Below are 25,082 nucleotides of genomic sequence, written 5' to 3'. Positions count from 1 at the left end.
ATTTTTTTAAAAATACTTAAATCTTGAATAACTTGGAAATGAACAAATTTCGGACATGGTGTCATATGACTTAAATGACTGCAAATAAGCTCTACTTTAACCCCTTTCAAGGAATGTATCGCTTTACCTGTCACCCTGTAGAATCTCTACAGGCTGCACAGATTTAACAGTAATATGCAAAATGTCAGACCGTTGACAAGCGCCTACGCACCGGCTGATAATTTTTATTATTTTCGGTGTTTTTTTTAAGGAATATTGATGATTATTTGCAGTAATATGCATAGTAAATAAATGTTTCTTGACGATAGTGCTGTTTTCTCATCCCAAAACTTGTATAATTATTCTTGACGATGCGGATTATCCGAATGTATCTCTAAATGCACATTGTCAGATACGTAATAATTTACTTTCAATTTTGAATGTATCTTTAAAGACACCTTGCCAGATTCTCGTTGACTTTATATTATTATTTTTTCATAGATTTTATCGCATTTTATAAGAACCCTTGTAACCTTTGTTCATACACAATAAAGACTTTATTACTTACTTACTTTATTACTTATAAAAAAGGGATATGTTATTAGTTAATAATATTTAAAGCTGTAAAATATAATATGCTGATGTGAGTTTTAATAAAGAATCGTTGTTTTTTGGACAACTTAGTGCTGCAGCAACAAAATCAGGCGCGCAAAATGCTGCTTATGGTTCCAAAATCTCGAACCAGGTCGAAAGTCAGTAGCGGTGACACTTCAGCTGATGAATTAGAAGCCGCACTTAGCCTTCTGATTCTCTTGGGTGGTTATCTTCCTACTCCAACCAACCCAAATCACCCCTAAAAGCAAGCAGCCTGTCCAGGCTGCTGCATGCTTCTGGTTATAAAGCTGGTGATTGAAGAATTTTAGCCAGTTCGACTGCTGCATAGTTTCCCTGAGAGTTCCAGAGATCCATTTCCGCTATCTTGCATTTCCACTATAAGTTGGACATCTAATTATCTTCAATCAAAGACGTGAACACAGTTCGGTACCAGTTGGCATCAATACCCCTCGTATTTCTTTAATGGTCTTGCAAGATTCCCATGGTGTTCTATCTGCATTTGCTTCTCCTGGATGGTAAGAGGGGTCTGAGTTTCAGGAGGTACTCCAACGATGCTTATGGAGTGGTTCTCATACATCCAAATGCAGCTATACTTGCAAGGCGTTACAGACTTTGAAGTGTTTTTTTTAATTTGTTTTCAGTTTTTTGTAAAAGATATTTATTTTTAATTTATCAAATAAGTAATAGCTTAAGGTTTTGTAACTAGTAATTTGCATTAAATGCTTAATTTTAATTTTAAATAACTAATTTCTACTAACAAATAAACCATTTTTTAATTTACTACAAAGCTGGCAATGTGCACTTAAAGATACATACTATATTTCCATAACTACATACCTAAGATTTTTTTTCGTAATTTTTACATGATTTTTACTCGTCATAAATCCAATATTTATAGTGTAAATCACAAATATTAACCAAAACCGTCGTTGCCAAGTATAGGGTTAAATAAGTGACCACAAATCTTTTAAGTATTACCATGGGATCCTTTTTTAAAAGTAAACGAAGTGGTAATATATCTACATTTATTTGATTAAGGGTTAAAGGCAGACGCACGCAGAACAGATGACAGGCAGCAGACGCGCCAAAATCACCACGGAATTTGACATTGACTATAGAACCTTGACGTTTGCGTACTGTGGGTCTAGTCAAAATGCCATCGCAAACCAATAGGAAGTTTTCACTAATGTCAGTCGCCGCGTCACCAGTAATTCGATTCGATCGGAAAATGGCAGCCAAAATGCACATTGAACCACCAACGACGCGGCGACATAAAAGTTCATTCAAAATCGAATAAAATTTAAAAAATGTCTATTACTTTGCGATTGTTTTTACTTTCTTTAGCTTTTTTTTTTAAATTAGTTTCTTCCTTCTTTCTGCTCTCTGTTTACGTCTATGCTTCGCTGTCAAATTAGCTGTCAAAACGACATCGCGATACGGATTTGTCAAACAAAACAGCCTTAGGGTGGGTTGCACCATCTTAGTTTAACTTTGACAAACGTCTAAAATCTGTCAAACTCCATACAAAAAACACCGGTTAACGTCATAGTTACGGTCAAAGTTAGGTGGTGCAACTCACCCTATTGGTTTTCGATATAATCGAAGCTTATCACCGGGGTTTAAGTAATCGCAATGAAAATGGCGGGTGTTGCGATTTGATTCGATTTTGATTGAGTCTTAAATGCATGTTGGCTAAGCCTTTGTATGGGAAATTTCAATCCAGTCTTTCGATTATCGATAGGTAGGGCTTTGCGATTCGATTTTTTGCCGTTTGACTAAGTCTTTTTTGTTATCGACCTCTTTTGCGATTTGTCTGTTTGTTTGCGACTGGTTTGCGATGGGTTTGCGATTTTAAAGTGCGTTTTGACTAGACCCACTGTTTCCATTGATTTTACATTAACAAAGTCAACATATAAGTGAACGAAACGCATATCATTCATTCATATCGTTCAATTTTAATTTTAGTGTTGGCAATACTTTTTAATGGCACCTTTAAATATTCCTTAACTAAAGGACCTTTATAAGGGACTGTTAATGTTTTGTGCAACGTCTTTATTTTAATGAACTAATTAGTAATGACTCATTAACTAATGATATTTTTAGGGACCGCTTTCTGCAACTAACTGGCTGTGAGATAGGTTGGGTTGGGACTGGTTTTTTAAAGGGCACCTGCCTTCAGTAATAGAATGTAGAGCAAACTTAAATAAAAGAGCACATTTATCCTGTTCTTGCTCTTTAAAACAGATAAGTACCTACATAGCACTTATCATTAATTTAAAAATAGTCAGCCCAAATAAAAAAAGAGGTTGAGAACGTCCTTTTTTGTGATCGGTAAAAAGTGGCTTAAAAATATACTACCTCAACACTATCCAATTAGAATTTGTTACTAGCTCTCTTGAATTTAAAGTTGTGCTCTACGAAGTACTTTAGGAAGGGAAGCGAGAAGTGCCTGGATGCGGGCAGCGCAATGGAGATCTTTGGGGGAGACCTTTGTCCAGCAGTGGACGTCATTTGGCTGAAACGAACGAATAAATAAATAAAGTTGTACTCGTAGATGTCTGGCACCTCGTACCATGTCGTGGTAGATACGCAATGACTCTAAAGTCAATAAAAAATCCAAAAGGGAATAAGTAATTGGTTGTTGATTTACGACGTTCGTCGTTCGTAAAGTTGCGCAGGCGCTTGCGACAACCCCATTGCCCATTGTGTCTGCGTCAATGATATAATATCATTGGTCTGCGTGCTGAGAATGTCTGGACTGATATTTGTATCAACTTTTTTAGGTACTTGAGCATAGGAACTACCTACGTACAAACAATACAGTTCAACATGCCTATAGCTGTTCTATAGGCCTAAGATGCGCGCCGTGATTACTTTTAGCGACGTCAAAATGTATGGGCAAAATCGATAAAATGGCGTGATAATCGCTTATTCGCGGAGCGCATCTTAGGCCTACTGTAGGTCTGATTTATTACAAATGCGAAAGAACTCTGTCTGTACGTTACGTTTCACGTCTAAACCGTTGAATTAAACCAGCTCTGTAAAATTTTGCAGGGTAAATTGGACTTTTGAGAAGGACATGACCTGCTAGGTATTTCATTTTGTCGTAGAATAGACCCAAGGGGATGAAACGATTTCATAAGAAATACTTAATATTGTAAAGTAAAGAGAGGTGCGATACCTAAAGCTTTTAAGCTAAAAGCTTTCTGAAATTGAATCCTAGCGGACAAAGCCGCTTGCAGAAGCTGAGCTTTATGAAATCACATCAGTTTATGATCATTATGATTATCCTAACGAACCTGAAAAATGTCTGAAAACACGAGAAGAAATCATAGATCATTATTTTCAGCAAAAAGGCTTTTAAAAAGCTCTTTTACACGTCCACGTACACTGCTTCGGGACATAAATAGGCCAGTGATGAAAAGATGAAAATTGGTGCCTGAAATGCTGTCTGAAAAATCACGACAAGAAATCGTAGATTTTTTTTCACCAAAAAGGCTTTTAAAAAGCTCTTTTACATGTCCCAGTATTAGTTAACCCTACCACTGCTTCGGGACATAAATAGGCCAGTGATGAAAAGATGAAAATTGGTTGTTGGTAGGGCTTGTTCTAAGTCCGCCTGGCTAGCTACTACCATCTTACCTAAGTTTGTCGCCATAACCACAATGTTAACAGCATTGTTGTGTTCCGGCAGTTAGAGGTAAGATAGCCAGTTCCTCTGTGGTTGAGGATTCCGGGTGAAGCTCGCTTTCACCTTCGGCCTGATCATCACTTACCATCAGGTGAGATACAGGCCAAGAGCTTCCTCGTTGTGTATAAAAAAAAGCAGAGCACTTGGGAAGTAAGAAAATTGAAGAAAAAGTGCTCTTCATTGTCAGAACTTTCGAGAACCAATAACAGCACGTGTTCTGGATTTCTCGTTTTAGAATTCAACGCTCAATCAATCGATATTTGATTTACTGTTGCGTGTTGCGCACGCGCTTGCGACAGCCACCATCGGCCATTGTATGCGTGCTGCGAATCAATAACATGGGAAATGCATCGGCAGTTGCACTTGTCAGCTGTTTTATAATTGCATTTCGTGATGGTGTCGTAACACCATCGGGCGTTACGACTTGATGAATCGTCAGTTCCTTATCGGGTCATCGCCTTGCCTCTAAAAATGATTAGAGGGTGGGAGTGACTCTCTCGACTGGGAGGTTCTGGGTTTGATTCCAAATTAGGACAACGCATAGAGTGTAAAAGCACCCAGTGTAGATATTTGTGCTCCATATAATTAAGATCCGTATACTTTATAGAAGCCTTCCCAAAGTGGGCGATAACGCCCTCTTGTGAGCGCTGCAGACCTAAATGATGGACGACCCAGAAAAAAATTAGGGCGTCGTGTACAGGTTTGGGGGGCGATTTGTAATTTCATCTACTAGGAGGACTCTTAGACACCGACTGGAGCACTCGACTACATCCCAAGTAGCATTTTACTCCATTTAAGAGTTCACATTTAGTTCCAATGTGTACTTAAAGCATTAGTACAGTTCACTCGTGATGTATAAGCTGTATTATTGCAATTAATTACACCTATACCTGTCTAAGGGACTTATAGGAGTGTAGACTAGTGTAGAGTTATACTTTTATACGATTGTTGGTGTTATAATACTCTAACAACTATCCTTTAGTCAGCCGTCTGACTAAGAGCATTATAGGAGGGTAGAGATACGGCAACCGCTGTTTAACGGCCTACTTGTACGATGTTATAGAGCTAGCATTTTAATAGAACGGTGACAGCCTACCTTTTGGTGATTCGTTTTGGAGTTGGTTTTAATTTTTGGTGAAAATTAATTTATTTCATGCCTTTAGTAGACTATAGGTACTCAATAGACCTTGTTGTTGCCACTGAAGATGCATAGGTACACAGTACATTGATACCATATTTTTCATGTTAAGAGCAAATAAACTTCCCTAAATTACCTAACCATGAAACGTACCTATAGGCTATAATAATTAAAAAGTTTATACGCGATAAAAACTGAAATCCTCTTATAAGATGATGAATTTTAGGAGCATGTCATGAAACTAAAATTATTAGCATACAAAAACTTGTTTTTAAAAAAAGGTTTTTCTTTTAATTTATTTTTTTATTTATGATGCGGAATTTGCTGCGGCGTAGTAGCAAAGATTTTTCGTTATGTTAGCTCGTAATAATTTCGAAGAATAGTGATGTTTCCTGGGTAAAGCAAGAGTTTGAATTAGTCCGTCGGTCAACTTACCAAAAAAATACTTTAAATGTATTTTTCACTTTTTTTAACTTATGAAAATTTAAAGAGATACAGCGCGCCAAAGTTCAGAAGAGGCCCATGACGTTAAGGCGTGCTTAAAATTGTTGCGATTTGTGACGTCACGCGGAATTTCATAGCATCATAACTTCGTAATTACTTGTTTGCAATATTTTTTCATAGTGTAATTGACGGACTAAAAGTGTTTTTTTAAGAAACTAGACTATTCCTACGGCCACATTCCAGCTTCATCATCAGACCCTGTTTGCCTTTGAGAATTGAAGTAGGTAGGTACTAGTGATTTTTAAAGTAGCTTACTTACATAATATTACTTACTTATATTTATATAAATAAATAAATACAAATCAAACGAGCCTAAACTCGATGGAATCGTTTAATCCCGGAGTTGCTATAGGGCCACTGGCATTCCAGCTCTATCATCAGATCGACTCCATGTCATCACAATATTGCATTGTCATCCGAATTACATGTAGGTATATCCAAAATTTTAACTCAATCAGTTGTTGAAGGATTTCTAATAAAAAGACGAGATTAAACACATTTTCAGTTTATTATTCATAAGTGACAATAGACAAAAGAAGAAACATTTGCTTTTTTAAACCATAGACAATACTACTATGTGTTCCAATACCTACAGTTGTCGTCAGGAAGTTGGTCTAACAAATTCAGCTTGCAAGATTCCACCCGAAGTTACCTACATAATATTACATGTTCAAATTTCGAGAACGGCTGAACCGACAAAAACATTAGAAAATTTACGAAAAAATTAAAAAAAAATATCCCGTACAAAATGTTCACGGATTGTGTAATTTTTTTAAATACCTTTACGCCGCGTTAAATGACATCGACATCAAGGTTCATCAATTCAAGTTTAAAATAATAGGCAGTAATGTCATGAAAAAAGAGCTTCTATTCTGTATCTACTTATGCCCGTGTAATTTTGATCGGTGTCAAATCGGAGTTTTCGTGCGGGGTGCGCGGGTGTCTCGCGCGGCTTGAAGGTCAAACGCCCAAGGTCATTGAGGACTCTAATCGCCTTAAGTCCGATGTTACTACTTAAACTGCTATTATAATGCTGTTATACTGCTAATGTACAGCCATAGTGAACTTAAGGCTGTCTAATTTGTGCCCAAACTGGTTCTATAAAAGCATTATAGCAAGCTATACAGCTCGTATACAGCTGACATACACAGCTTGTGGAGTACATGTGAACGACTAGACATACTATATAGAACCCCGAATGTTACTTGGGATGCGCTAAAAATAGATTATTCTCAAAGTAAGCAGTACACAAAATAAGTTTGGGAACCCCTGCTTTAGAGGGAAAGCTTTGTCTAGCAATTGACGTCATTTGGCTGAAACGAACGAACGATGCAATGGTTAGGGTATTTCAGGTTTTTTTTTTATGTGACAGGAGGCAAACGAGCAGAGGGATCACCTGATGGTAAGTGATTACCGTCGCCCATAGACACCCGCAAGGTAGGTTTGAAAGTAATTTCGAGCTTCGGAGGTCACGTTAAAGATTAGGTGCCATGTTAGATGACTATGGAGTTAATTAATTAACTGATACATTTTAATGCTTCTGTATTTATAATTACTTTTTGTTTCAGATTGCACCTGCATGAAGCGCTACCATGAACCCGTTTGTAAAACAGGTAATGTGTGCATGTTTCATAGTTTAATAACTAACCTAGCCATACAACGGTTATAAAAAAAACAAAATAATTTAATTGCAATTTGAATGTAAACAAAACTAATTATTCAGGTTCGTGATCACTGTTGTAATAATCAAGCATAAACTTTGGTAGACTGGCTTTTTATAATTCCAAGTATTATTATATTCAGCTTCAACAAGTATTTTTTGTTGGTCTACATTTATATCAAAAGAAATATCAGTTAGGTACTTATCAGGTTGATTCGCTATGGTCAAGGCGTTATGAAAAAGTTATAAATAAATTAATGATTATAATTATTCTGTTTCACAACAGTCACCACCACAACTCAGTGAGTCATACATAAATAAGTGTATGTGTGAATGGGGCCCAGTACTTCTAGTATAAAAGAATTTATCCATAACTCCATAAAAATACCCTAATGAAGCCTATTTACCTAATTAAATATTTTAAATTATTTGAGTTCTCGCTCAACTCACGGGGCAACCCCGTAAGCCATGGAGTTAAAATTGTTTACTTACTATGTTTGGACATCTTAAAATAATGGACTATTGACATCAAACATTCATTTCACTGTTAAATAACTTCAAAACCCAGCCGCATTTCACTGAATTTAACTACAGAAAACATGAGCCGGACGACGTAGTGTGGCCTGGCCTCCCACTAGGTGGACCGACGATCTGGTGAAGGTCGCGGGAGGTGCCTGGATGCGGGCGGCGCAGGACCGGTCTTTGTGGAAAACATTGGGGGAGGCCTTTGTCCAGCAGTGGACGTCTTTCGGCTGAAACGAACGAACGAACGAGAAAAACTTATTAATCAAAAAGCACAAGCACAAGCTATACCTACCAAACACTTGCCGAATCAAAACATTAGGTAGCGTAACATAAAAACCGTACATTGACTTAAAAAAATACCAACTGATAGAGTCCGTTTAATGTTTTTAATTATTGACATTTAACTTTAACATAGTAACAATTGACTGGCGCAGTTACCGGTCGTGATAAAATAAACGTGCAAGATTCGTATCGCGAATAAATAAATTCAATTTTTGCTATGTAATCGTTGGTATTTGCATAGATCATGACCGCGCACTGTTGCCAGCCAGGATGGCAGGTCTAAGAATCGGTAAGGCGGAACTAATGGAAAATGGTCAATTTGAACTGGACACTTTTGGGTGTCATACTCGTACAATAAAAAGAGTGTCAAAATTAAGCGACGATAGCGGAGAAGGTGTTGGACTGGCCGACTCGTGATCCGAGGAACACGGGTTCGATCCCCGCCGTCCCTCGACTGTAGTGTATGACACACCTCTAATGCAAGGCATATACTTATAATTCGATTGTACCTACCGCCAATAAGTACATTTTTTACATTTAAATTTGAGAAAACCAAATTAAAAGTTTTATGTAACATCATGTATTTTGTATGCAAACTGTGCAAATAATACCTAATGTGTTAAAGAAATAAATGCGAAATTAACCTAAATCTTTGAGAAAAAAAAAAAAACTTGTAACAAAATGTAAAGTGAAATATGTATTTTCAACCGACTTCAACAAAAAAAAGGAGGAGGTTCTCAATTCGACCCGTATGTTTTTTTTTTTTTNCAAGGGTGGTCCCATTTAAATTTAATAATAGAAAAAACAACCCCCAAGGGTGGAAAATTGGGGATGAACTTTTTTATACGCAATATCTCCGCCGATTATAAATCAATTTGAACGATTATTTTTTTGTTGAATAGGTATTATCAAAAGGGTGGTTTCATGCGAATTTGAAGAAAATATTTCACCCCCAAGGGTGGAAAATTGGGGATGAACTTTTTTATACGCAATATTTTTAATTTTTAGTTTTTTTTTGTGTTCACGCATTTGAAGTCGGTTTTATTTTTTTAAAAGTTAATTATGAACAGTACATTAGGTACTCCGATTTGTTCTATTTAATTGTATTAAATTCAAAATAAAAATGTATACTTAAAACAAACAATTGGAATCAATAACATAGTAATAGTTTTCTAAATTTTTATTCTATTAATTTAAAAAAAAAAATTATAACACATTTTTTTTTCTCAAAATTACGGGGGTGGTGTAGTGTATGACACACCTCTAATGCAAGGCATATACTTATAAGTTAGCTGTAAGTCATTTTAATAGTAGTATTAAACCGATCGTCGACGAATTAACATCTTTTATTCCATCTCCTTGGTCCCCACATTACACGATCATTGTGGTGAATCCACTCGTAACACAAGCATATTTAGCTTATCACGACGGGTTGACGGGATTATCAGTGATTTGTAGCCATGAAACTGGCAACTGACATGCGCTTAAAAGAGGGAGACCCAGGATGTTGGGCTACCGATTTGAAGATAATAGTTGATAGTTAACTCATGAGCTATGATACGAAAAAGAACCATAGATACGCCAATGGCCACTGACTCTCATGAAAATACAACTACTGCAAGCAAATAATACTTCGACCGACACACTACCTAAATATCACAGGTTTAACGGGACTATTCCCACCTCTCGTTCCCACCGTAGCAACTCCTGTGTAGCCAGGATCTATAGCTTGACCGCCATAAAAACCCAACGAATGAAGGTCAAGATTATCACATATTTCTCGTTCGTTCGTTCATTTCAGCCGAAAGACGTCCACTGCTGAACAAAGGCCTCCCCCAAGGATTTCCACAAAGAAATGCGCCGCTCGCATCCAGGCACCTCCCGCGACCTTCACCAGATCGTCGGTCCACCTAGAGGGAGGCCTGCCCACGCTACGTCTTCCGGCTCGTGGTCGCCACTCAAGAACTTTCCTGAACAGGTTTCTCATGAATACTTTAATATTTCCAGCTGTTCGTGGTGAGCGGGGCAGCGCTGAACATAGCGGGGCACGGCTGCGCACACGGCTTCCCAGCTGTGCTGTTCGCGCAGCTCGCTGTGAGCAAGGAGGTGGTGCTAACTGACCATGATACATCTTGGATAGGTAAAGAACACACACAGTTTTTACGGTAATTCATAAGACTCATGAGACTTACTTGACCTGAAAACGACGCTAGATATAAGGATAAAATTACTCGAGATTTCCGCTTAGTGTAAATCTTAAGCTAAGTAATTTTATATTTTCAACCGACTTCAAAAAAGGAGGAGGTTCTCAATTCGACCCGTATGTTTTTCTATGTTTGTTACGCGATAACTCCGCCAATTATGAACCGATTTGAACAAATCTTTTTTCGGCGTATAGATAATACCTCAAGGGTGGTCCCATTTAAATTTAATAATAGAAAAAACAACCCCCAAGGGTGGAAAATTGGGGATGAACTTTTTTATACGCAATATCTCCGCCGATTGATAAATCAATTTGAACGATTATTTTTTTGTTGAATAGGTATTATCATAAGGGTGGTTTCATGCGAATTTGAAGAAAATATTTCACCCCCAAGGGTGGAAAATTGGGGATGAACTTTTTATACGCAATATTTTTAATTTTTTAGATTTTTTTTGTGTTCACGCATTTGAAGTCGGTTTTATTTTTTTTAAAAGTTATTATTATTAATATCTAATTGTGGATTTCCGCTAAGTAACGCCTGATACTATTTATATGAAAACGACGTGTCGCATAAGTTAGCTTAGAAATATTACTTCCGTAGTGTGAAATTAAATAATGCCTAGATTTATCTTGTTAGATCATCGCTGTACTACAGTCGACATCAGACTATACATAGTTTCCGTTCCGTACATGATTTTGATAGGATTCACATAATTATAATCAAATGACGTAGTTTAATAAGAATTTAAATACACTGTGGAAACTTACCCTCTGTTGTTTCCAGCATCCGTCCTCGGCGCCATGGGGATCGTCGGCAACTTCATCTCTCCAGTCCTGATGACCCGCTTCGGCCGCCAAAGAGCACACCTCATCTCCACCGTCCCAGCTCTCTTGGGATGGATCTTCTTTTTCCTGGGAAACTCTGTCCCGCTCTTCATTATAGCCAGGCTATTACACGGCATGGCCCTCGGACTCAGAACTCCTCTAGCCGCCATATTAGTCGCTGAATACACCGATCCCAAATACCGAGGAGCATTTCTTGGGACCTTCGCCATTTCTTTAGGATTAGGAATATTTTTGTCACATGTTTGGGGAGCACATTTAACATGGCGAGCGACCGCTGGAGTCTGCGCTTTGTTCCCACTAATATCCATGGTAATTATAAGCCTATCACCGGAATCTGCCAGTTGGTTAGTGTCCAAGGGAAAATTTGAAGAAGCTAAGAAGGCCTTCAGATGGGTAAGAGGCGAAGGCGAGGTACAAAACGCGGAATTGGAAGCCATGATCACGGCCCAAAAGGAAGAAATGAAAGCAGAAATCCAGAGGAAGGACGCAAAGAAGTTCACATGCAACGGCATGTTCAAAGCAGTCGTTGATGGCATCAAAGATGCCTTGAGGATATTCAAAAGGAAGGAGTTTTATAAGCCGGCTTTTATTGCTATTAGTATGCTGGTGGTCTTCGAGTTCGGTGGAGCACACATGTTTGCTGCCTACGGGAACATAATACTCTGTGCTGTTCTCGACAAGAAGAACGTCGAAGACGTGGCTTGGCAGTTCCAACTGATGGACCTTCTGAGGACAGTTTGCGCATTGGCTGCCATATTTCTGCTCAAATTCTTCAAACGAAGGACCATTCTGTTCACAAGCGGTGCTCTGACTGTGCTGTCACTATCGTCTATTTCTGTTTTTATTTACATGAGAAAGGCGGGTCTTATCTTATCGCCATGGGTTTTAGACACAGTTCCATTAATATTAATGATAGTGTATGTTGTAGTTTTTTGTTTAGGTTTAGTCCCGTTGAACTGGGTGATATGTGGCGAAGTGTTTCCTTTAGCGTACAGAAGTTTAGGATCAACGTTGTCCACGTTGTTTTTAACGCCATCGTTCATGATATCTATGAAGACTGCTCCTCATTTGTTTTCTTCTGTGGGTGTAGAAGGAGCCTTTCTAGTGTACTCAGCTACCTTAATTGTATTCCTATTAGTAATTTACGCGTTATTACCAGAAACTAAAGATAGAACGTTACAAGAAATAGAAGACAGTTTCAAAGGCAAAAAGAAAGTTGATCAAGAAGTACAAATGACGTTAATTAATAAAGAGGATATTGTAGTTATGAAATGATAATAAAGTGTAGATACTCATAACAATTTTATATTTAGTATAACATTTAACATTATTCTGTGATAGATAGGTACAATAATAATTATACATAATATAGGTGGGTAATTAGACACATATTATTTTCAAGTAATAGACAATAACACTAATACTTTGTAAGACTAGTCTTCAATGACTTTTACCTATAAAACATACTTTAAGTAAATCTTAGAATATAATAAGGCATACATATAAGTATTATCAGGCACTTAATGACGACCTAAAGATATAAAATTGTATGATTTGAATTATCAAACATAAATGAGAATAAACTTTCCTTTGATTTTATTCTATTTTGAGTAACACAGTTCCAATGAAGGCATTACATACATAATTACATACATAAATAAGTACCAAAAGACAATTAAAATACAATTATAAAAATATTTTTGGTTTTATTTTATCATTTTTCCTCATTAGAAGCTCCTACTTATCTCTTACTTAGCAATAAAATTACTTTGGTAGCATTCAATAATTCTAGATTTTATAATAACCCTCATGGTTTCACAGTTATGGCAGAATAAAATGCATATAAAATGTCACTATAACACGATACATATTACTTATTATTTTTATCTAAAACTATAACACAAAAAGCTTTAAATTAACATTCATAACTTTGAACTTATACTAGTTAATGAGATTCTGGAATTCTGTAGTTATGTTAGTAGTAATAAATCAATATGATTTTGTAAAACCTAAATTATAGGTAAAAAGTATTATAATTTACTCTGGTATGGCTTTCCAAATGGTATTTATCTTATCGAGGTTCAGATCTGGTGGCCCAAACAGAAACTGACCAACAGAGTCAGGGCCAAACATGGTCAACAGATTAGTACGATGTTTATTGAGAATGAGTGAAGAAAGAGGCGTCCGGGCCACTCCAATCATCTGAGCGCAGATTCCGGTGATGTGAACGTCATCGATCCAGAAGTACGGTAAGCTTTGGGCAGTGGCCAGCAAGCGTGGCACTACATCTTGAGAATACAGGATCGCCCAACCTGGAATAAATGACAATCATACAGTTAATAATTATACTTGTAATGCAAATAAAGTAGTAGACTACAAGGCAAATAAAGTAGTTGTTTAAGGCAAAAATGTTTATGTAATTTCAATACTCATTTACCTGCACAATATGTTGGATAATACTGAGCAGAAAACTCAGTTAGTGACACCCTCCATTTGGACTTGTTTGAACGCTGTGCCTGAGCATGTTCTAGCACTTGGCATGTTATCAATCCCTTCGTGCCCCACGGAGACAGCTCCTTAGCCAGAAACCTCCTCAGCTCATGCGAATTGACCACCATATCATCGTCAGTCTTCAAAATATACTTAGCAGTCGGGCAGTGATGCACCACCCACTTCAAGGCCATAACGTGCTTGTATGTCATATTCCGATATGCGTCGGCAAAGTTCCCCTGCACAATATCTCCGTACATTTGACTCTCGTTCCTAATTTGCTGCTCTATCTTCGGTTTGTTTGTCTCTCCCATCAAAAACACAACTTTAGTGGAATCCACTGATCTTCCCCACGTGCTGCGTATAACCATCCTGTTCTTAAAGTTCGTAGGCCTCGAAGCTACCAGCACTACCAACAGTAACCCTGCTGGATAGTCTCTACATGTCTGAGGATTGATTTTAAACGAAAAGTTTCTGATATCTATCAACTGATCGTAAGTGTCGTTTACGACGATTTCGTTAACACTATCAGGCCCAAGAATAGAAAATTTAGGATCACGAATACGTACAACAACCGGCGTTGTGGTGTGATAGTAATCGTAAAGAAACATACACCCGAAAATGCAAATCAATACCTTGTGAAGAGTCAACATGTCGAATTTTTCTCGTTGAAACTCGGTCATATTTCAATACCACAGACAGTTATGTGTTTCACACTACGACGTGAAGTACACTGAACATTGTAGCCATCTATTTGGGATTATACAACAGGAAATTCAGATAAAAACACGATAACAAACTCCACCAACCAAGCCAATGTTTTGGTTTTTTGACATTTCTCTGACTGACATTATTGACAAGACGTTTTCGTTCGAAAATCTTAAAAAAAATTTTTTTTATTCGTTATAATAATGTTCGAAATAATAGTTTTCGTAAAAAAATATTCTCTTATGAAGATTCCAACTCGAGTTTATTTGTTTGTTTTACCCTTAGTTTTACTTAGTAATGGTAAGTTTCTCGTTTCAGAATAAATTGTTTCAGAACGCAGGTAGTAAAATAAGTAAAGGGAGGGGTTTTCCCTTGACGTAGATGGCCACTGGCCAGCAAACTATACCAACAAATCAGCAAAAGCCCGTGGCAAAATTTAAAGGGCAGTGTATCGTTTCTAAATGTTGACGATGATTAACCCGGCCGAATACGGCTATGGCGAATACGACTCCTAACTGTCTTGGCGGCGCTGGTGCGCCCAAAGATGATTAAGCCTCAGATCATAGAAGATCTTCTTCGTGGAGTAATATTGTACGCTAGTACTCCTCGAACTTTTTTTTTATCCACAACGAGGAAGCAAGAGCTTGTATCTCACCTTATGGTAAATGATGATCAGGCCGAAGGTGGAAGCGAGCTTCACCCGGAATCCTCAACCACGGAGGAACTGGCTATCTTACCTCTCTCTAACTGCCGGAACACAACAATGCTGTTAACATTGTTGTTATGGCGACAGACTTAGGTAAGATGGTGGTAGCTAGCCTTAGAACCAGCCCTACCTACTACCTATTGCAACTCTAGAACTTGCCTCTTCGCAATCTCTCCAGGCACTGTGCTGTGCTGTCTAACTTTCTCGTTGAGAGGGCTCAATATTGCATCTTTGCATGGTGCTTATGGACATGTTTGTACATCAAAAATATACCCATTATAATGCACGATGCAGGAGCCAAGTTACCTAAAGATAGTGCTGAACTTTTGAACTTTAGCGTGTCGAGCAGCCCGATGTTGATTCGCCGACGCGGCGCTTCGAGCCCTATTATTGGCGATCGGCCACGCGGCTTGCGGCCACTTGAGCACGCCCGCTTTGTAGCCACAGCAGCATAGATATAAAGATGATAAAACCTTTTTTATCTTTATAAATCTATAAAACGATCTATGTATGGCGAAGTAATGGCCTCCCAAGTCCCAACGCCTTCTTTTGCAATAATACCTGCGGCATCATAATGAGCCACCTAAAATCCTCACTGTTAAAAATAATTCTTAGCTTGTATAGCGCTAGCACCCAGAGTTATGTGCACGATCGAGGAGTTTAAACCCTGAAACCACTTTATGACCGTAGCCTATGCCAAAGCGAAGCGTCCTGAGACCAAAAACCTGTACAAAACGGTTCTACTTGCGGACATTAGGGTTCCCCTTTAGTCCTCCACCTCCTCGATCAACAAACTCCCCACTCCACTGACTAGTTACGTTCCTCCCGCCGAAACCTTATCGTCGGATGAACAACCATGATCTTTTATGATCCTTTTAGAAGGCCCCTACTTCAAGCTCCTCTGCCAGTACAATGGAAGACCTTGCTAGGGATACGGGAAAACTGATAATGGATGCACAGTTTTTTGTGGTGGTCTAGTGCCGTTGTCAGGAAAAAAGAAGTGAGTACACACAAAACGTATAAATTCAGAAGTACCGACGGACATAGTCTTACAAAGTATGGACTGGTGTAAACAGCTCTGTATAGATGCTGAGCGGCCGTGCTCAAGGGCCGACCTCAAACACGGCCGAAGCCGATGCTGCGACTCCGCACTACTTATTAACCTCATTGCTGGAAATTAGGACGTCTATACTTAGCACAGGTTTAAATCTCATTTGCACGTTAGGTCATAAAATAGATAGCGTACAAACCTACATGAATTTTAAATGTGACTACTGCGGGCAGTTTTGGTTGGTTGTTAAAGTCATCTCTAAAGTGTTTTTATCCATTCGTCAGATTTCATGAAACATGGCCACACAGCCAAGTTTGATTGGATCGTCCATTAACTGTGGGAACTGGGAACGACCATCGGCGAAGCGTACAAATACCTACCATCTATCTACATCTTTTGTCCTCGGAAAATATAATTTTAAACCTGCAATGTCCTCTACAGACCGAAAACTATTCATCCGTTATTCAGTCTGCATTATAGGAGCACGACCGGACCCCAAGTGGAAAATGGAAGATTTGGTTCACTCCGAAAGACTCCAAAATTGACGGACGCGTAATTTATCTTGAGGAAATGATTCATAACATAAAAAAAGTTATTAGTGATAATTTATCTTTGGGCCTAATTAAAAGTGACCATAAGTTTTCCAACAGTATTTTAAACATTTTTTTACTACGGAACCCTAAAAATGCTGAATGCTTGATGTCTGCAGTATGGCCGTTTCATCTTGTCATAATTTTTATTGCGCATGTCAGGGGAACGGAACGCATCGGTCAAGTTTGAACTTTGGCTGTCCGTCATTACGTTTCCCGCGTTTGGCCGGCCGCTGTCAAAGTTGGCGCGCTTTTGTTGGGCGCGAATTTATTGTATACTTTTTATTAAACATTTTAAAAACAAAACAAAAGTCTCTATTTAGAATAAGTAAAGTTTCGACAAAATTATGTAATGCACATTATTTTAATTTTCATTCAAAGCTATGAAAATGGCAATGGATGCTTGCTATATTTTTTTCGTAAATTTTAAATAAGTAAATTAAGGGATTATTCACACACTTACTTAAGGGATGATTTATACACATCATTCACATAAAAGTTAATGATGTGTGATTCCTATTAAAATTATGTAAAATAATCAAAATCAAAATGGCGGCTCAAAAATTATTGTGGCTGACGACGGTGCTCCTGCGGCTGTGGCTGGGTGCGACGGACCTGTGTTATGCCCAGTAAGTATTTTAAACTTTAATGTAGTAAATCAACTACCTCTTTTACAACCATTATAATGTTAACTCATTCTTAGCATCTGCTAAAAAGTTTAATCCTGTAGCTTTTTCTTCTGCGTGTAACTTTGCTAGTATTTTCTACTAGGAGATTTAAAATGCCTTAAAACAGTACAGCCTAATGCCTTAGAGCCTACCTACTAGTATGTACCTACCTAACTAGTTATTCTGTAATTAAAATAGCTTGAATTTTGTTGAATTTCTTAACGCGGTAACGACCCTTCTCTTGTCGGGCGACTACTCTGACTCTCTGGGGTTCGATTCCCATCTTGGGAAATTTTGTGATTTGTGAAGTTGGTTATTAAAAATTTAGTTTGAGATGCAACTACACGCTAAAAAAATTAACTCTACTACGTAGGTAAATAAATAATAAACTAAAATGTTCGAAAATAAAAAATGCAATGAGATTGTTTAATATAATTACTTTGTAACATGTTATTTGATGCAGCAGTAGTAAATAATCCTATCAGTTTCTAAAGTAAGAAGCTCACTTTAAAACATTGTGTAGGCATTTTTATTCCAAAAATAAGACATTTCCAAAACGAAACAACAGCTTATTGTTATTTTGAAAACAATTCAATTATTGTTATGGTCGTAATGGTGAACTGATCATGAAAAATTAATAACCCACAAATCTACATAGAGACATACGACGACCGAGGCGCTTTTGTTCCAGCTCAAATGTTGACATACTGTGCAAGGGCCCTCGTCTGAATGGCCCTTGGCTTCTAATGTGCGCTTTGAGGGATCGAGTATTTGTAGGTCGAGACCCAAACGTGTATACAATTGAAAAGAAAGAAAGAAAGAAAAAATGTTTATTCAGTATCATCGACAATACACTTACAATACTTATTATTTATTATTATATTCAACTAGCTTTCCGCGTTTCCGCCCGCGGCTTCGCCCGCGTGGAATTTTGTCTGTCACAGAAAAACAATATCGCGCGCGTATTTGCTCACCGTTTAGACCTACCCTGGACTACAACAAACATTTTAAAACTAAAATCAGCTCAATCGGCCCAGCCGTTCTCGAGTTTTAATCAGACTAACGAACATCAATTCATTTTTATTTACCTATATAGATTGTACACAAATACGCGCTTTATTTATTTACTCAATGACCCTGACTCTAGATAAATAAAATGCCTTAGTCTTTGCTTTAAACCTCATGTTTTTAGAGATTTGTAAGTTCTGGAAATCGAAGATGGAATAGTAATCTTAAAAGACCCCGCTTAAATTATGCCCGATATCTAGGTATGGCTCCATTGAGTTCTGGCTGAAAATTTTGAACTCAGGAAACTGAAATAAATCAGATTCAGATCAGAAGACAAAATTGGCCAAGTGCGTGTCGTGCCACGCATAGTGTAGGGTTCCGTAGTAGTCCGTGTTAACACAATATATTTCAGAAGCAAGCTTTGATATTTATGTTACCCCACTAGTTCCCCACAATTCAAGTAAGATTCCAATTAATAAATGTAAAACTGGGTTTTAACTGAGGTCCGCTAAACACGAACAGCTCGAGCAGAGCTAGTGATCATCATAGTAAGTACACGGCGGAGCGCTCTTGCAGTCATGGTTAATTGAAATTTCACCATGCTGCCAACTGCCCGAAGCAGTGACAATACTGACATCTGCTCGAGCGGTATAAACTATACCGCTCGACAGTCGCAGCTTGAAGCTGTCGATTTTAGCTGTATGTTTAGTCAGCCTGTACACCGACTGGCCAGTCCCTCAAACACTCCCCTTTGCCACCAGATCCACCCTGCTGACCTTCCAAGACCTGCTGCCGGACGACCCGCGGCACTACGACAAGATGCGCCCGCCCAAGATCAACGACCAGCCCACCATCGTCAACTTCCACGTCACCGTCATGGGCTTGGACTCTATCGATGAGAACTCCATGGTAATGTTGTAGAAATAACGGAATTACCTATTCCGAAAAACGTTATCTGAAATTTTGAATGTTGCCAGAGATGCTAGCATGAGCGACGGTGACAGATAGATCCGAAACTACGTAAACAGCGTTTCGGAGTAGTCCTCCTGGTTCAGTGAATGCCAGCTGCCGTGTAGGTTTAGATTTTTTAACTTTAATAGTTTAGTAGCCCACCATAGTAAACGTTCACGTCACCGTCATGGGCCTGGACTCTATTGATGAGAACTGTATGGTAATATTAATGTTATAGAAAAGGCTTGGCAGTGATTGCAGATAAGTACCTACTGTGCAGGATTTTTTCTAAATTGTGGATTTTGAGGAAGAAACACTGAAATATTTTCAGGACCATATTTTTTTTTTCTGTGACACTAGGAGGCAAACGAACAAATTTTGCAAGAGCTTAGTTTTAAATTCGTTTTTAAATAATGAAATTAATTCATCGCGTTCATGTGTGTCTAAATACATAGCCCAATGTGTGTGTATAACGGCCATTCTCACGATTAGGCGTTCTCAGCCTAATTACCATATTATTTTTGAAATTTGGCTTAATTGACTTAAACGCATTTAAATATAAAACATATGAAAAGTACGAATTTAACAATCGTAAAGGCGTCAAATTATTCAAAACGGTTTTCGCGTAAATGAGATCCAAAAATTTTATGGTCACGGTAATTAGATAAGGCTAATACTTAATCTAACGGTAATTAGAAAATATATGTAAAATAGCAAAAATAACAACATCATGCATTGATAAATATGTACACAAATAATAGCGTCATATAAAAAGCTGTAGGTACCTACTCTTAATAGCCCTTTGCAAAAAGAAGAACACTAATTTCTATTATTTATTGTATCATTATATTTTCAGTATACTGCAAGAATCGAGGCTATAACAGGAACACTTAGTTTCAGCAAGAAGGGGCTATGTGTCACATTTAAAATGAGAGCATTTAGCTGAATCAGAATCTGAATTTTGCAATTTACTTTAAATGTGGTACAAACGATGGATACAAATAATGGATCAGGAAATTTGACTTTTTGGATATGCATAAATCGAAAAATGTATTAATGATATTAGTGTTTTTTCCTCTTTTTAATCTATCTGTGAGCAGCCATCACCCATTATCAGACTAAATTGAATTTGTAATAATGACAGTTCCAGCTCTGCATATCCCATGATTTGTCACCTCGATTCTTTTACAATAAGTTTTCAGATTGATGCTAATCGCTTTCTCCTGAGCCTGAATGCAGAATTCTCAGAATTTAGAAGGGATGCAGCAAATAGATTTCATGACGATCTAGTCTTTGTTTGTAAGCTTTACAGGATTTTTCTACATGCTCTTTGACGTTTGGTATCACTTCAGTGGACTTTGTAAACCGGTCGATGCCATAAATGTCTACATGGGTTTTAGGATGCATTTGTATTTTGTTTGTTCTCCAAGCTTCTTCTGCCCAGTATCCATTGCATATCACGAAGTTTTTTGCATAACAAAGCAGGTAGGATGCAGTCTAGGATGGTACAAAGTGCCTAAACACTCTCGTTTTAAAAAGGCCCATTGTCTGTTCATTTGTTCCCTTTTGTTCTTAATGTGATCACGCTAGGTAAGTGTTACTGTTGGACAATCTCATCTTCTTAGGGCAAAGTTAACATGGATAGATTTTAATGGTATTATATTAGAATTAATTAATGATTTAACATGTTAATATCAATTATATTAATAGTAAAAATAAATATCTGGTACGAGACATGTTTCACGCAGGGGACATCTCCTGGCCATCAGGAAGCCCCGATTTCACTCCAGCTAACTTTTTTTTGTGGGGTTACCTTAGGGGTTAAAATATACTCTAAAATCCAACAACCATGCAGCAACTGAAGCTGAACATTCGTCATGAAATCGAATCTATTTCGAGGTAACTATAACGAAAGCTTTTCAAAATTTTGATGTCAGATTGGAAGAAAAGTCCGTAAAGTTGTTATGCGAAAGTCTAGGTATTTTATAATCATACTTATTCAATAGTGAGTGCAATTTGTAGGTAATAACTTCATACAACGGTGATTATAAATATATGGTAATTAGTACATGGAAATTAGAAAACGATAGTTTTTCTTCAAAATTTCCAAAATCTGCAGGGTATGCAAATACTGTCTTACTATAACGTATGGAGGCCAAAATACTGATTCTATTTAAATCAACAACGTGGATCTACCTTCAAAAATCTAGTTTAAAAATAAGGACATGGTAAATAGAAAAATTGAAAACCAAAGATATGGTAATTATACTCTTACGCAATTCATCGACGGTACGCCAACGCAATAGACGTCTACTTGCTTACAGGTCATAGAACTAACTAAGGGCTCGCGCCGCGCGCGTAAATGATGTGTCAAATATTATTATTTAGGCTTGTGTGCCCAAAAACAAAAAACGTCACGGGAATTAGGATTTTCGCTCGGACAAGCAGTTTTTTAATTCTAATTATTTACAGAATGGTTCTATTGAATAGATATTTTGCCATGCATAAGACAATCTTTTATACTCTTTAAAATGTTGAATGGAGTAAACCAAATCTTTACGACATAAAAATTACAGCCAACTTTTAACATTAAGTCGGTGTGCGGACGCGTAACGGTAATTAGAGAACAGGGTTTCATGAAATTAATTTAGACACAAATACTTAAAATAGAGGCCTATGATTTAATGCACAACTGGATATGGTTGTTAAGTAACATATAAAAATACTTGCATGTCTCTAATTTGTCATTTTTAACGATTTAACAGCCCGGACACGCAAAAACTAGCTCATCTGAGAATGGCCGATAATTGGATATTCGAATTCGAAGGTCGGTAATTTATTTTGATCCTCGTTGAAATCAATTATTCATGAGAAGTACGTATCTAAGAAATTGATGACAAGCAAGAGGCAGGTCAAGAATTATTAATTTAAAGTAAGTAACTACTAGGATTGGATCATGTTAACCATTAATTTCTTCTTGTACCCAGACCTATGCTGCGGACATATTCTTCGCGCAGACATGGAAGGACTTCCGGTTGCGGCTGCCTGAAAACATGACGTCAGAATACAGGTAAGAAGGCCGTTTCAGGCTATTGGTATTTAAAGTAGGTAGCTTAACTAGGTAGGTATATTTTTACACAAGTTATAAGTACCTACTTGATAAAAAATGGTTTTCAGAATAACAAATTGCGCTTACTTGAAATCTCAGTGTTTCTAGATTGCCTATCAAGTTGGCCTTAATATTCGCGACAGACTTATAAATCACGTAAGTATTTGACCAAATCCTTGATAGATGACAGTGATTAATCGGCAACCTGTAACACATTTTGTTTTGATAGTTTTAAATGGAAAATACCTTTGCTTTGTTGTCTGTCTCGTTGGTTTAACGATTCTTTAATGAATCAAGATTCGAAGACCAGGAACTTACTTGTTTTCGGGAAAAGAATGTCACGTTTTTTGGTCATCATCTGTCATCCTATCCAACATTGAGTTGGAAACTAACGACTGGTTACTGATTTACATTTAGGCACAGAGCAACTCAATGTGTCTAGCAATGGACCTCGAAAGAATAAAGATTGATAATTATTATGATGATGACGAATAATCGAGTTCGGGACAATTTGGCATTTCAGTTCGGCTGAAGTTCTTGCAAACCTGTCATTTACAGCCTGTAATCATGTTTGGTTAATAACTCTCCCACAGTCTATCTATCCTTCTATCTATCCAATACTTTAAGTACCTAAGTAAGTACCTAGCTGCTTCTTATGCTCTTCTACAGACGAGAGCACATCAAGATTAACGCTGTTGTGCTTGTTGCAATTTAAGGTCTGCTTCTAATGTGCGGTCGACTGTAACTGTACATCCCGATACCAACTGATCGCCTAGATATGTAACTTAAACATTCGTGGCAGTTTAATTTCGAAATCACTTCGAATCATAATATTTTGAAGCGATTTCGGAATTAAAAATGCTAACTTTGTCTAGAAAGGCTGAATGTTTGTAATCCTCGCAGGCTGATCGACCTGGACTGGCTGAAGCACATGTGGCGGCCGGACTCCTTCTTCAAGAATGCCAAGTCTGTTACCTTCCAGACCATGACCATCCCCAACCATTACGTGTGGCTGTACAAGGTATCTACCTACCATAGTATACAGTTTTAGATGTTATACATTGGCTGTCTTTCTTTTGTTTATCTAAGATGAAGAAATGATTTAGTCCGGGCATTTTCAAGGCGAGAGTGAATAGGCACTTACAGGGCAGATTTATGTACCATCGTAGACTGCATCTCACTTAACACCAGATCAAATATCTGCCTTGTCTTGCATAAAAAAGTAAGAATAAGTCAAGTGCCCTTATTATAACCTGTATAACTAAGCCAGTTCCTTTGCTTGAATTGATGTCTAGATTAATATTAGGTCTTCATTATTATAAAATACCTACGCAGCGCAAGACCGGTTCGTAGAAATCCTTAGAGGGAGGCCTTTGTCCAGCACTGGGTGTCATTTGACTTTAGGAAAATTGTTTACAAGATGATTAAATCACTATTAATGTGAGCGACTTCAGAAAAGGAAAAAAAATACCATTGAAAAGATTTATGTATGATTTATATGCATGCATTAGCTTACCAACAACTTCCAAATGAATTCTTCAGTAACAGTCTAATTATTTATCAATTTCCTCAAAGTCACTTTCCCATGTCTCTTCCATGAACCCCCCAAATTACATAGGGTGTGTTCTTGAGCAGGACAAGACAATCCTGTACATGGTGAAACTGACGCTGAAGCTGTCGTGCGCCATGAACTTCCTCATCTACCCGCACGACACGCAGGAGTGCAAGCTGCAGATGGAAAGCTGTGAGTACACCTTCATCATCATTAGTTAGTAGGTCATTAATGCCCGTTTTCACCATCAGTTCCTAATTTTTCAGTGACCTCTTTGAAAACAAAATTCCTGTTATGTGTTACCATTGCGGTCACTTAAAAATTAGGGATTGATGGTGGAAACGGGCATCACTCTCCACTACAGGAACACGACCCTCTCTAATTTATCAGATTTACTTCACCACACTGGCCAGACGGATTGGGGAGGCATAGAGCTTTAAACGCACTGCATACTTGATGTTTAGCAGCGAAACAATCACGCGATCGTAAAAGGCACGTTGACCGTTTATTCCCGATGTCCCTATTTGTCCACCACTGGTGGACATTGAGAAAAAAGTGGCAATATCCACCAGTGGGGGACAGCGCTACTGAAATCTTCCCGTTGGGCCCTACTGGTGGACACTGAGAAGAAATGAGTTGCTCTGTCCCTCTGTGGTGGACATCGAAACCAAAAAAGTTCCATTGTCCCCCACTATTTGTTTTGTTTTCGTGATTATTAAAAAAAAATTTTTTTTAATTCGTATCAAATTTAATTCTCAGTTTTTTAACATTCCACCTTTCCTATTTATGTAAACTTTTTCAATTTG

The 25,082-nt window shown here is 37.7% G+C and overlaps 3 protein-coding genes across 5 annotated transcripts in view; 2 read left to right on the top strand and 1 right to left on the bottom strand.

Moving 5' to 3' along the window:
- Positions 1-12,897, top strand: part of LOC114365899 (facilitated trehalose transporter Tret1) — a 29,518-nt gene extending 16,621 nt beyond the window's left edge. For 2 of the 3 annotated variants that reach the window (XM_028322603.1, XM_028322604.1), the window contains exons 2-4: positions 7,496-7,540; positions 10,402-10,534; positions 11,382-12,897. In XM_028322603.1, coding sequence (XP_028178404.1) covers positions 7,520-7,540; positions 10,402-10,534; positions 11,382-12,718 — 1,491 coding nt within the window. In that variant the 5' untranslated portion in view covers positions 7,496-7,519 and the 3' untranslated portion in view covers positions 12,719-12,897. Of the gene's footprint in view, positions 1-7,319; positions 7,330-7,495; positions 7,541-10,401; positions 10,535-11,381 lie in introns of those variants that run through there. The other variant, XM_028322605.1, reaches the window with a different exon arrangement.
- Positions 12,898-12,944: 47 nt separating this feature from the next.
- Positions 12,945-14,765, bottom strand: _Bre2 (glycosyltransferase). Its single transcript, XM_028322606.1, has 2 exons — positions 13,881-14,765; positions 12,945-13,755 (listed from the first exon to the last, which is right to left on the bottom strand). Exons 1-2 carry the CDS (start codon positions 14,614-14,616, stop codon positions 13,481-13,483), a joined length of 1,011 nt encoding a protein of 336 aa, XP_028178407.1. The 5' UTR covers positions 14,617-14,765; the 3' UTR covers positions 12,945-13,480.
- Positions 14,766-17,537: 2,772 nt separating this feature from the next.
- On the top strand, positions 17,538-24,497 carry LOC114365929 (glycine receptor subunit beta-like). Its single transcript, XM_028322656.1, has 5 exons — positions 17,538-17,617; positions 19,426-19,573; positions 22,603-22,685; positions 23,628-23,745; positions 24,360-24,497. The coding sequence occupies exons 1-5, from the start codon at positions 17,538-17,540 to the stop codon at positions 24,495-24,497; spliced, it is 567 nt and encodes a 188-aa protein (XP_028178457.1).
- Positions 24,498-25,082: the final 585 nt, after the last annotated feature.

The sequence above is a fragment of the Ostrinia furnacalis genome, unplaced genomic scaffold, assembly GCF_004193835.3.
Source record: "Ostrinia furnacalis isolate ACB-3 unplaced genomic scaffold, ASM419383v2 OfSCF7680, whole genome shotgun sequence".
Lineage (NCBI taxonomy): Eukaryota > Metazoa > Arthropoda > Insecta > Lepidoptera > Crambidae > Ostrinia > Ostrinia furnacalis.
Note: the sequence above shows the minus strand (reverse complement) of the source record. Positions and strands in the feature narration are given on the sequence as shown.

Excerpts from the sequence above, each read along its gene's own strand:
- LOC114365929 (XM_028322656.1), top strand. The coding sequence starts at position 17,538 with ATGGCGGCTCAAAAATTATTGTGGCTGACGACGGTGCTCCTGCGGCTG. Across the intron at positions 17,618-19,425 it reads ACGGACCTGTGTTATGCCCA|ATCCACCCTGCTGACCTTCC; the intron begins GTAAGTATTTTA and ends CTTTGCCACCAG. Across the intron at positions 23,746-24,359 it reads ATTACGTGTGGCTGTACAAG|GACAAGACAATCCTGTACAT; the intron begins GTATCTACCTAC and ends GTTCTTGAGCAG.
- _Bre2 (XM_028322606.1), bottom strand. The coding sequence starts at position 14,616 with ATGACCGAGTTTCAACGAGAAAAATTCGACATGTTGACTCTTCACAAG. Across the intron at positions 13,756-13,880 it reads TTATCCAACATATTGTGCAG|GTTGGGCGATCCTGTATTCT; the intron begins GTAAATGAGTAT and ends CATTTATTCCAG.